At 41.0% G+C, this 13201-nt stretch overlaps 1 protein-coding gene across 1 annotated transcript in view; it reads left to right on the top strand.

Moving 5' to 3' along the window:
* The window catches only part of TRDN (triadin), a 175433-nt gene that overhangs the window by 126535 nt on the left and 35697 nt on the right, over window positions 1-13201 (top strand). Inside the window, exons 22-29 of the mRNA XM_083731766.1 lie at window positions 1065-1118; window positions 4382-4402; window positions 7481-7513; window positions 7623-7661; window positions 8480-8507; window positions 9335-9360; window positions 10074-10121; window positions 11540-11563. Of these exons, the coding sequence (XP_083587892.1) occupies window positions 1065-1118; window positions 4382-4402; window positions 7481-7513; window positions 7623-7661; window positions 8480-8507; window positions 9335-9360; window positions 10074-10121; window positions 11540-11563 (273 nt within the window). The remainder of the gene's footprint in view (window positions 1-1064; window positions 1119-4381; window positions 4403-7480; window positions 7514-7622; window positions 7662-8479; window positions 8508-9334; window positions 9361-10073; window positions 10122-11539; window positions 11564-13201) is intronic.

Genomic DNA, 13201 nt, shown 5'->3' with positions numbered 1-13201 from the left:
AAAGGTTCCCTATACCTGACTTGAGGTATAATAACAGTTCTTATTGCAACCTGGGAATAAGCCCTGTTGAGCAGAGTGGGGCTCGCTTCTGAGAAAACATGCATAGAACTGTGCTATTAGCACTAACTCCACCCTCACAAAATGGATGGCCAAGCTGGCCCAAGGCATTCTGCTGCCTGAGGCAGAGTACCCAATGCTACTCCCACCCCATGCCATGAGGATGCATATATCCAAGGCCAGTCAAGTTATTTGGGCACCAGAGGCAGAAAATCCCGCCATTGTCTCTCCACCTCCCAGGCAATTAAAATAATATAAAATAAAACAAACAACAAAGAATTTGCTTCCCTTTCATGACACCCAAAATCAGCTGCCTAAGGTAGCTGCCTCGCTCAGCATAAGGGTAGGGCTGGGACTGGCGAAAGGGATTCTTTTTATTTAACCTATTGTTTAAGACGTGTATTCCAGCGGAAGAAAAGGGGGAAAGAGAACTGTGACAAAAACAAGGGCAACCGAAACATCTTCTGTTTCCTGCTGCAGTGACATTACCCTCACAGTTCTATGTGTTTCTGACACTAGCACAGCACAGGTGACTCTAATCTAGGCTAGAGATTCAGGAAACAGCCTGTAGTAGTATTATTTTTTTTCTGAATCCTCAAGAATCCTGGAAACTCTTAATGCTGTGTGTTTTCAGAAGGTTGCACTTTCCTTGAGGGGGGGGAGCATTTCCCCATAACTATTTCTGCCATATATGCAAATGTTGCATGTGACTAAGAAAACTACTACTGTACTAAGATGCAGCGCAGAGTGATACAATAGTAAAACCATATTTGTTAATGAAAGCAAGTATCAAGTGGTTCCAAATAACCATTTTTGCTCATTACTTTTTCCATGCCTTTGATTGAGTAGAATGCAGATAGGCACTTTGTTTTTAATAATCTTCTTTCTCTGCTCACCTATGCAAGAGATGCTAAGGGCAATCTTTTTCATCTGAAATTTCCCCATGTCCCTGTGTTTTTGCTGTAGAATGCTTTGTAGTAATTGCTTTAATTTGTTCTCATTTTAAGAGCCAGCAAAAGCTCCTGCAGCCCAACCAGCTTCTGTAAAAGTAGCAGCACCAGGTAAGTGATTAAATTGTTTTCTCTTGCTTTATTTTCAATGTATTCAATCAACTGCTCTGGTTATGGTGCATTTCATTGCATCATAGCACCATCTGCTGGGTTCTGCAAGTTAATGTTCTTTTTGGTTTGTGTTGGGTAGTTCCTAACATGTGTCATAACAAGTGTTGCATGTTAAGAAAGAAAATCCTTCACTGATGATATATGTACACACAACCTATGCGTGTCGAGGTCCCCAAGCCACCCCCCAAATAACTCACAATGTACACTTAATTTTTGTTTAAGGTTTTTGGCATAATTTTGGCCACAACTTTATTTAAATACCAAACCGTGAGTGGTTGTTTAGGCATTGGTTAAGACTATCTGTCCCCCTGCCTGGGGACAGAACTGACTTCCGGGCACCACCGAAAGACAGTGTGGGGGAAAGCAAGTCGGGGAGAAATGGAGCTGAGTCACAGACCCTCAATTCTCATCCACATGCTCCCTGAAGGCTTGCCGGCCCTAGTCCCATTCCAGGGATTGGACGAAAAGATGGCAAGCCCCAGGATTCCTTTAACGGAATTCCCTTTCCGCAGCAACCATGGAGGGGCAGGCCCAGCCTATCCTAACCCCTCTTCCACCAATTTATAACCAGTGCCTAACTGCAACCTTACAAGTTGTGACGATTTGCTACGCAGTAGGCAAAAACCAAATGGCCCAGCCAATCAGCCAGATGGACAAAATTCCTACCAGGCCCCTGCCCCAACGGCAGACGACCCCATGACAGGCATAGCAAGGTCAATGCAACAACCCCTTACTCAAGGGCGGGTGGGCGGATGATCCATTGCATGCAGCAAAGAGAAAGCTCCAGGCTGCGTGCAGAGTATTTAAACATTTTACCCCTCCCACCAAAACTGCAACATAACTTTTACCCCAGCAACCCAGTGAACCAATCGCTGCCCCAGGCCATCTTTAGAGACCCTGCCTGGTAACAGAGGGGTGGCTCAGCAGACCCCACCGCAACACATTCTCTCCATGAAGGAGAACATGCTTTCTGATAAGTGTGGAAGCCCCAGTAGCAGTGCTTACCAGGGACTAGTTTCCTTTGGAGGAAGAATTCGCCAGAGACTTACAATGTTTCTATAATAGATGTATTGCACCCAAGTCAACTCACTGTATAATTTGCAGTATATCCCACTGCTCCTCATCATCCCCAGAGAGGAAGCCCCACCCAAAGGTGCCTTCCAGAGGCCAGAGCCATTTTTCTGCTTCTGATTCAGTTCTGACACCAACACTCAAGTTCCCCTCCGCCCCACTCCTTTTCATAGACACACAGGGTGGTATTCTACTCAGAGCAGACATGATGAAATTAGAAGACATGATGTAGTCGTGTTCATTAACTTCAGTGGGCCAACTGTGAATGAAACGTGGTTGAATATCACCCACAGACTTAGACCACATCATACTGAGCTACAGAGGCAGAACAGTCCAAGACTTTCCAGCTGTTTGGCAGCTACTGAAAAAACGCCTGCTGGCCATTTCCTTGTATTTTCTATTTCAAAAGAGGCACTTAGCAACTTGGTCTGCTGACCATTAAATGATAACAGCCTATGTGGTGGGGCAGAGCCATGGAGCTGACCTCTCGACACTGCTGTCAGTGCACCTTACCTGAATGGGGCTGGGATGAAGCAGGCTGGTGGCAAGGTTGAGGCAGAGAGAAGAACCCATCTAGGCTAGTATCCTGGGCTTACAATGGGCAACAAGATACCCATGGCAAGCCTTCAGACAGGATATCAGTACAACAACCCTCTTGCCTCTTGTGCTCCTCAGCAATTGATATATAGAAGAAGACTGCCTCCGATACCAGCAGGTAGCATACAGCAATGATGGCTAGTAGCAATCAATAGCCTTGTTCTCCATGGATTTGTGTAAACCCGTTTTAAAGCTATCCAAATTGGTAGTCACCACAATATTTTGCAGAAGCAAATGCTACAGTTCATGCCAGGCATAGGCAAACTTGGCCCTCCAGCTGTTTGGGGACTACAGTTCCCAGCATCCCTGACCAGTGGTCCTGTTAGCTAGGGATGATGGGAGTTGTAGTCCCAAAACATCTAGAGGGCTGAGTTTGCCTATGCCTGGTTTATGCGTTGTGTGAAGACCTCCCCTCTTGTCCATCCTGCATGTTGTCAGGACAGCATTTTTTACAATGAAGAAGACTGAATTGGGTGGAGCTTCAAATGAGGTATCATTCTTGAGATACCCCCCTCGAGGGAGTTGTACTTATCTGTCCTCAAATTAACTATTTTTAATCCAAAATGAAATACATCAGAACAATGTTATTTTCCTCCCACTGTGTTAAGGAAGAGAAACTTTATTGAATTTTTTTACACACTTGATTTATTATAGTTTTTGCAAGCAATATATATCACACAATCCACATAATGTGATAGATTCATTCAAAATACTGGATACAGTGTTACCCAACACGATGAGACATTAGCAGTAAGTCTTGTGTTATTAATTAATTACCAAACAGATGGATTCAACAGCAGTTATAAAACTTTTAAGACAGAAATTGAAAAGGGTGCAGTCAGCCTAATGGCAACAAAAATTATTACAAAGTGGTCAGTGATCAATAAGCGCAAAACAAAGACTATATGGAGAGCTTCTTGTTGACAGCATTCACATGTCATGGTGCACACAATGATGTGTGCTGTGAGTGCATTTCTGCTTTAATCCTCCCCTATCATAAATGGGAACAGCAAACCACAATCCTATCCATGTGTGAGAAATGAGCCATAAACACCTGTCTAAGCTTACTAACCTTTGATGGGTCAATTCCACATTATAGGCTATATCCCAGACTTTATCTAACCACTGTGTGTCAGAAGGGACTTCATTAGCACGCCACTTACTGACCAGGATAGCCTTCATAGCAGTTGACAAATGTACTGCAAGTTATGGTTAATAGTTCTGTTCCCTAGATAGCATAGCATGAAACAACTGCAGGCTCCTGGGGGCCAAATACTACTCTTCCTTGACAGCATATGATTCCTTTGTTTTAAAGAAGACCTTGCATTCTGAAGTATATGTTTCCTTTGGAAATATAAAATCAACACTTAAAGCATGTTCAGGGGAATTGTATAAGTGTTTCTCAGCTGAACGAAGACATCCTACAGCAGAATTATATCTATATTATAAAGCAATTACTATTTCCTGTACAAAACTCCACTGTGGTACATACAAGAAAAATAAACAATTTCCCTTTTCCATTCACCCCCCCCCAGTTGCCAAGAAGTCAATAGCAGGTAGGCTTGCAGAGGCTATGCAAACCAATCTCTGTTTTTTTAATATTTTGCCTACTAAAAGAATAAGCCGGAATTTGTGAATTTTTTCTAGGACCATGCTGCTTTAAGATAGATGATTTGCCAGAATGCAACAATAAAAATAAAATAGCTAACTGTGCTGCCTGGGGTGGGGCTTGCCTGGCTTCACCAGCCTCTGCTAGTGGTAAATCCCCACCAACAAAAGTACACCACAGTTTGCCTGTCCAAGCAGTGCTCAGGCAGAAGCTACCTCTGGTGGTATCACCACTGCCCACAGCCTATGAAATCCCCCTAAAACAAAAAAGGAAGGAGGTGGGATTGGGCCAGCATAGGATCTGCTGGATTCTGAGCCAGCCTTGCTTCTGCCACATGATGTCTAATCTGGCAACATGTCCAATATGACCCTCTTCACCATGGGTGATGCCATTCCATCAAGCCCTGTTGCTGCCAGCCAAGGGGTTGGATTACAGCCTAAGCTCTCATTCCTCAGTGTTGAAACTATGAAGTTATGTGTGAGGATATTTGAATGTGAAAATTTGAAAGAATTAAATGTCTAAGCTGAAAGATGAATTTTGTAGAGTTATGGCACTCAAAGCTGCAGATTTGGATTATCTAATTTAAAACTGTATGAGTGATACAGGATTTAAAAGAAATTGCAAAACGTAAAATAAACTCTGTAAAACATTTAAATACCCATATTTTGTGGCCTAAAGAGGCTTATAAAGAAGAGGGGATAGGATTTCAAAGAAATGCCTTAATCCACTTCCCACTTATTTACCATTGGCCATGCTGGGTAGGGTTAATGGGAGGTGGAGTTGAGTAACATCTTGTGGGTACCATCTTGGCTACTGCAGTACAGAAACATGTACTGCAAAGTTTCCCCAAGTTCCTCATGGCCTTGGCTACTGCAGTGCAGGCTCATGGCAGTAGCAGAGGCCTAACAGAGGTCCTTCTGTGGAGTCCACTAAATCCCAATGCCTCTGTTTCCAAGAAACCATGTTTGGACATCATGGAACCTCAGTGCCTAGAGTGTGTTATAGATTTTCTCCAGCACTTTCAGCAACATAATCTGGTTCCCTCTAATTATTAATAACATGGACATAGGTGTATATATAGTGATCTGCCCAAAACTCCATTTAAAGCTTTACTTCAGAACATCTTTCTCCTATCATAATTTTACTGGGAGCATACGTGTGTGTTGTCAGGGGCAGTTGTAAGAAGCTGACAGATGTGATGCCATGATTCATGTTTTTCAGTAATCATATTGAGTACACTGAAAACATTACTTGAACAATGAGATTTCTGCATGAATCAGGCAGGGGGAGCAAGCTAGCTGTGAGAAAAAATCTGAAGCATATTTCAGCAAACTATGAATTTACATCAAAACTATATTGATGAGATTTTCAAATGACATATCAGCGTTTTTGACAATAGAGGTTATTTAAAGGACATGTCTGCTACCAAACATACATTAAGATTGTTGAGAATTGGTTGGTTTGCAAACAAGGTATACTATTTAGAACCAAGTACTTAGTCTATTGCTGTGTGTGAATTACTCTAGCATGCAGGCTAAGATCTGAGCTGTGATCTAAAAAGTCATTGGTTCATAGCTTCCCTGAACGTAGTAGACAACCTTAGGCTTCTCTCATGGGGAAGGACAAACAACTCCCTAATTGGCTTAGCAAGTCCTCAAGATCATGCAAGCATATCTTCACCAGACACCCAAATATCCTCTCTTCTCTTGCCAGTTTTCATGTACACACATGACCCATACTCCTTCTGCTATCCCTTCCCCTAGTGTGAAGATAGAAGGCCATTGATGGCAGGTGGGGTGTGAGCCCAATGAATAAGAGTCTGCTCATAGAGAAGTGTTCACGTAGTTTGATCTTAATCAAAGGCAATGACATGAGGAATTTCAAAATAATAAACACAGAAACAGTTACATAAGGCCCTCCAGGCCTCTCCATCTGGAACATAGGGCTTTCCCTAGGCCAGACATGTCCAACAAGTTGATCGCGATCCACTGGTCAATGGCAGGGTGCCCTGGTTGATCCTGGTCGATCTTCGAACCCTTAGTGATATTCCTCCAAAAACAACTCTGGCTTCCTAAAAGAAGCTCAACAACTCTTGTCCATCCTCCAATGACAATGGAGGTAGATCACTGCCTGTTTTTTTAATACTGTGAGTAGATTGCTGTCACTTGAGAGTTGGACGTGCCTGCCCTAGGCCATACCCCTCTCTGGTGCTGTTCCCCAAGTCCTTTTACCTAACTGCAGTGTGTTCTTGAACTGTGATAATGTTTCTACAGCTGGGTGCAGAAACCTTTGAATTTTGTATGTTTGGAATGTAACCTGCTGTAACAGAGGTGCCATCTTCTCAACATGATTGAGGGGGCCTGACATAATGTCCTGATGTCATGCACGTGATGTTGCGTGGCATCCTGCAATGTCCTGACATCGCGCAGAGGTTGAAGCTGAATGCCCTCTGAACATTTAGAGGGCCGGGCCCATTTTTTAAAAAAACAACCATTGGGGGAACCAAAAGAGTCTCAGCACTCAGTAGCCGGAGCCAAAACATCACATCTATTTATCTACCCATTTTACCTCAGGCCCCACCCATGTTTGTCTCTGGCCATGGCCACCACAATTATCCATCCCTCAAGCTAAAAAAAACCCTTTCCCCACTTCTGAGTGGAATCCAACAAAGTGCTTGAGCGCATTCTACCATGTTAGATCAAGATCATAATCAAACTACTGCTAGTACAATATTAAACTCAGTTTAGGTATTTCTCAATGTTGCCCACTCCATGCATCTAGTAAACTGGTACATTAAAAATATTTTGCATAGCCTGCTCATTCATGCCCCAACTTATTACATGCAGAAGTTGGTTATATGGGGGGAACATTCAAAATATGGCCTCCTGCCTGCATGCTAAAGTAATGCATTTGAAAGTTGTGCAATTTCAGTCTGCTATCTCATTCTGTGTAATGGTTCTAATATTCACTGTGAACCTCAAAATGCAGAAATAATTTATCCGGCTTTGTTCCTCCAACTTTGTAGAACCACACAAAAAAGAAAAGCCAGTAGAAACAGGTAAATATGCTTATATTTTCAAATCTTTGCTTTCTTTAAACATACTGATAATACACCTGTTCCAGATATGCAATAACCAACTATTTCTCCTTTTATGTTTGTGTTTCAGCCAAGCTCCCAAAGAAGGATGTGCCTGTCAAAGCAGCTGGTAAGACATGAGGGAAACGTTATCATAGAACATAATGCTCTCCTATTTTATCTCTAAGCTAAAATTTTAAATTAACTAAATGCTATAAAATTCAGTATGCCATACAACAATTAACTAGTGAATTCAAATGGAGAACACGGCTAGAAATAATTTGGAGGAGATTCTAACCACCATGGGTTCCCTGTGCTTTTTATGTTAAAAAGTAGAATCTAAATTCCGTGAGCAAACAAATCAACAAGAGTGTGGATATGTTTTGTTACTTTTGTTACTTGAAATTAAAAATCAATAAAAATATTTCTAAAACTAACTAACTAACCAAAAAGCAAATATCATAACCTGTTGTTCATTGCAATGGTTTCCCCCATCACAGTGTTCCCAGCAGGCCATTTTTTTTTTTTAAGGCATGTAAATTTCATACAGACAATGTATACATTGTGGCCCTCAATACTATTAATACGCCAGTTTGAAATGGGATGATTTACTGGTGGATCCTTTGTTCAAAGCATCTTTGCTTGAGGTCTTGGGTACGACAGCTTTGTTTCAGGTGGCCATGACACATAGGAACATAAGAAGCCGCTGTATACCGAGTCAGACCAAATGATCTATAATTTAGTTCTGTACTGTCTACCATGACTAGCAGTAATTCTCCAAGGTTTCAGACAGGGATCTTTTCCTTCTCCTTTGTGGAGATAATAGGAATTGAACCTGGGACTTTCTTCATTCAAGGCATGTACTTCTACCACTGAGCCATCCCCCTTCCCCCCTGAGCTGTATATATGTAGTTTGAACACACTGAAATTCTTTGTTTAATTTTTCAGTGACACATGAAGCTCATAAACCAAAAGTTGAGAGATTAAAATTTAAATATATATCCCAAATATATGTACAGTATAATGTTATGTCTTCTTGTACTATCACATGCTTCATTATATTGAGACAGATAATGGGTTCATCTAATCCACTGCTGCTCAACCTGGCAGTGATATCAGGTACAGTGGTACCTTGGGTTAAGAACTTAATTTGTTCTGGAGGTCTGTTCTTAACCTGAAACTGTTCTTAACCTGTGGTACTACTTTAGCTAATGGGGCCTCCCGCTGCCGCCGCCACCGCACAATTTCTGTTCTCATCCTGAAGCAAAGTTTTTAACCCGAGGTACTATTTTTGGGTTAGCAGAGTCTGTATCCTGAAGCCTCTGTAACCTGAAGCATCTGTAACACGAGGTACCACTGTATTAGGGAAAGGGTTTCCCCAGCCTTGCTACCAGTTCTCCTTTTTAAAAAGTGGAGGTGTCAGAGACATTCTACTGGCTATGCAGGTGCTCTACTACTTCAAGTATTGTCCTTTTCCTTAAAGCATATTCATTTTCCTTAAAGCACAAGCTTTTTTGCTCCACAACCCAGATCCCCATGGTGCTGCTAAAATGAATGTTTTCCCCACCACCACCTTCATTTTAGCAGGGGATTCTGATGCAAACCCTTTCCTGAACCAGGAAAGGATTTGCATTGAAAGCTCTGCTAAAACTGAAGGGAAACCTTTGTTGCAGCAACTCGAAGCTGTTGCTTTTTATTGATTTATTTTCTCCATTTACACAGCTGCCCCTAACAAGAGTGTTTTGGATAAATCCTAGAGGTCCATTAAATGTTCACAATGTTTTTTCTGTTTTATTTCACAGTGACCACAGAAGTTCATAAGCCAAAATGTCAGTACTGTTTACATTTTACAGTAAAATTAAATGTACACAATATATAGTGTTTGGACTGAGTCCATGGCCAAGCTGAACATAGGATGGGTTTGTGGAAGGACCTCCATGCAATTTAATGATCTTGGAACCTTAATCCATGCTCAAGCAGATGAATCAGTAGCAGACTAGATAGCAGGGTATGGGCGGTAGAGGAGCAAGGATAAGATGGTGATGAGGTCAGCGCAGTACAAAGAGTTAACTTCAACTCTTTGTGATTTATTGCTGCTTTGCTCCCTTCAACCAGTATGGGGTGCAGCTGGGTCCTGGCTTTTCTCCCTAGCATGGCCAGGTAAAGCTGATTGGAACCCTTGACAACTATGGCCAACCATTGTAGACGTTCATGAACCAGTGAGCCTGTGGTCTCATTCGGCATAAGCCAGCTTCCTATGTTTTTATACCAGCATTTATAATGGTAAAATAGGAAGCTGACTTTTCCATGATTCATTTTGCAACTGTGCAAGGCTTCATTCTTCCTGCAGATTTATCGGAAGGCAAAAAAAAGTAACTCTACAGTTTTATAACATTTATTAGAAAGGTAGATTAGATCAATATCAGGATAATGTCAGTTGCTTTCAAATAAGCAGCAGTGTTTTCAGTGCTTTGAGAAAGCTTGCATGAGCCACTCTTCCTGAGACTGGAAGTGTTACAAAAGCCTTATCTTTGTTTTGCAGCGGTACATGAAAAGAAAGAAGATAGGCCGTTGAAGGTGGTAGAGAAAGGTAAGGAGAAACTCAGTGGAGCTGATGTTATCTAAAGAGAGCACCATAGTGATTAAAAATAAAATCACATTCAAAAAGTAGACCATCTTGATTTTGTCTCTCTAGCTATTAGTATTCTTTCTTGACCGATAATTCTGGATCAAGTTTCTGATGAAATTCAGTTTCTGTGTCACTAATCATATTTCTGCAGTGACTGGAATTAACCCATTCAGGCATCTTCAGTTTGGGGTGTCCTACCTCACAGAAGACAGTCCTCTATTTGATGGGTGCCTGTTCTAAATCCACATAATAATAATAATAATAATAATAATAATAATAATAATAATAATTTATTTATACCCCACCCATCCGACTGAGTTTCTCCAGCCACTCTGGGTGACTCCCAACAGAATATTAAAACAGGATAAAACATCAAGCGTTAAAAACTTCCCTAAACAGGGCTGTCTTCAGATGTCTTCTGAAAGTCAGATAGTTCTTTATTTCCTTGATGGCTGATGGGAGGGCGTTCCACAGGGTGGGCACCACTCCTGAGAAGCGGACACAGCGATCATTAAAGAGCCTCACCAGCAGTTGGCACAGCAGGCTAAGCAGCCACACTATGCAGTCTTCCCCACTATGAAACTGCTAATGAAACTACCATTATGTACTGGTAATTATTTCTAAATGTGCACCTATACATATAAATCAGCATTTCCAAATTTTATACAAACCTGTGGGTGCTGTTGTCCACATTTTTGTACATGGAGAAGTGGCCATACTATTCTATTTACCTGTGACATGGTCCACATTTCTGGCCCTAGTTATTTTAACTAATCTAATTTGTAGAATTTATTTTCTGAATAATTCAGCTGCAAATGTTTGTTGAAGCAGGTCACAAGTCCCAATTTATATCCAGACAAGTTCAGTGGGGGGGCGGACTGTGTTTGCCTCAAAAGGGGACCACCTGCATTCAAGCAGAGCAGGGCTCTCTCCTTGTTTAGCGTCTCTGATTCAAATAATTGTCCCATCCATAATGGTGACCTTTTCCTTTCAACATTGGTTATGTGAAATGAACCACCAATAACAGAAATAAAATATTATGTGAAAAATATTTGGTCTTTCATTTCATCCGAGAGAAATGCCATTGGGTAACGTTAGAAATCCATCATACTCAACTGTCATCGTTTCAGTCCAATGATGATTCTTGGGGCTGACACTGCGTTAAGGAATTAGTCAGATCTGATTGAAAGAAATAGAAGCTCAAGAGCTTTTGCTATGTGTTGGTGAGCAAGTAAACAGTATGAAGCAACTAAATTATTCTGCAAATGCAACATTTCTAAACAGATTATTCTTAACCCTAAACTGACAATAAATTACCGTATAAGCCTTAGTAATTTGAAGGGAATTGAGGGATTGTTACTTTTTTTTCCTTTTTGCAGAGAAACCAAAACCAAAGGAATCAAGTAAGCCATATGACATTGTCTATGACTCTTGTATATCACTTATGCAATAACATTTCCTGTATATACTATTTGTTCACATTTTCTACCTTTTAAGAAACAGCAAGATCAGCGTAAACACATTCTTTGAACGAACCACAGAATAACACAGGATTATTATTATGTTCAAAAACTCTTTTGTTTCAACAAATGTTTCATCTTGAACATTACTGAAACAAGAAATAAGGCATGAATTGAAGCACAACAAGTAAATGCAGTATGCCTTGCGAAAAGCATAGTTATTCATAACACAATTGCTCACTTTGCTAACCCACAACACAAAAAGCACGTATTATGAGGTAAATTCAACAATATTTCAAAAGTGCAGTGTGATAGTTGTAATTGTGATTTTTAATAATAATCATCACAATTAGAAAAACCACATTGCACTAATTTTATTCCATAAATTTCCTGTTTGGTATGGGGGAGGCAGTCTATATGCCAAAAAGTAAGGATGTAACTTTTGCAAATTCACATATTCTCCTTCCGTCTCCTGAGCAATCTCCACACTGTTCCACAAACCTCTTGAACAGATTTGGGAGTGCAGGGTGTGTGTGCAGACAGAAGGGGAAATCATCAAAATTCTCCTCCTCCTTTTCCGCCGATGGAATCTTCCATGGAATCGAGGAGCTTTATGTCTGCAAAGAGACACAATATGAAAAAACCATCTCATATTTCTTGTCTCTTGTAATATCTGGGTCACAACTTCATATGAGTAGATAGATAGATAGATAGATAGATAGATAGATAGATGATAGATACAGTGGTACCTCGGGTTACATACGCTTCAGGTTACAGACTCTGCTAACCCAGAAATATTACCTCGGGTTAAGAACTTTGCTTCAGGATGAGAACAGAAATCGTGCTCCGGCAGCGTAGCAGCAGCAGGAGGCCCCATTAGCTAAAGTGGTGCTTCAGGTTAAGAACAGTTTCAGGTTAAGAACGGACCTCCGGAACGAATTAAGTACTTAACCTGAGGTACTAGTGTAGATAGATAGATTTGCTGGTTAGATTGGTAGGTGGAAAAAATATATAATTCAACGTCATGTTATGGTGAACATCTCATCATTGCAAATGTTGCAGCTTGCCAGATGGAACTCTTCCCCCTCTCCTCCCCCTGCATGATGTTCTGGGAATTCTCCCAACCCCATTGAGCCAATTTCAGGGGTGAGAAGGGCACGGAGGGAGGAGAAAGGGGAACTCCATTGTGCAAGCAGAAGGCCTTGCACAGGGTTTGTGGTGACAAGGCTTGTTAGGTGAATCTCACCTAGTATGTTCAGATAGACAGATAGATACAAGTCAAAATATAAAACACCATATAAAGGAGCATATAAATAAACATATATCTATATCCTGTCCTGCAGGAGGAGCAAACTTCAGATAATTAGATTTTTATTTTCCATAAAAGTTATGAGGGGAGTGATGTTCCATGTGTGATAATTAAATGCAGTGCTTTTTTTCTAAAAAAAATGTTTAGGGGTACTCTAGTTTTCCTATTCATATTGAAATACTGCCCCTCAATGAGACTAAAATTAGATTCACAAAATATTTAGGGGTATGTGTCCCCTCAGAAAAAAGCACTGATTAAATGTATCTCCTATT

The sequence above is a fragment of the Podarcis gaigeae genome (genome assembly GCF_964106915.1).
Source record: "Podarcis gaigeae genome assembly, chromosome: 3".
NCBI classification, from domain to species: Eukaryota; Metazoa; Chordata; class Lepidosauria; order Squamata; family Lacertidae; genus Podarcis; species Podarcis gaigeae.
The sequence above is the reverse complement of the archived record's forward strand: the minus strand, read 5'-3'. Positions and strand labels throughout refer to the sequence as shown.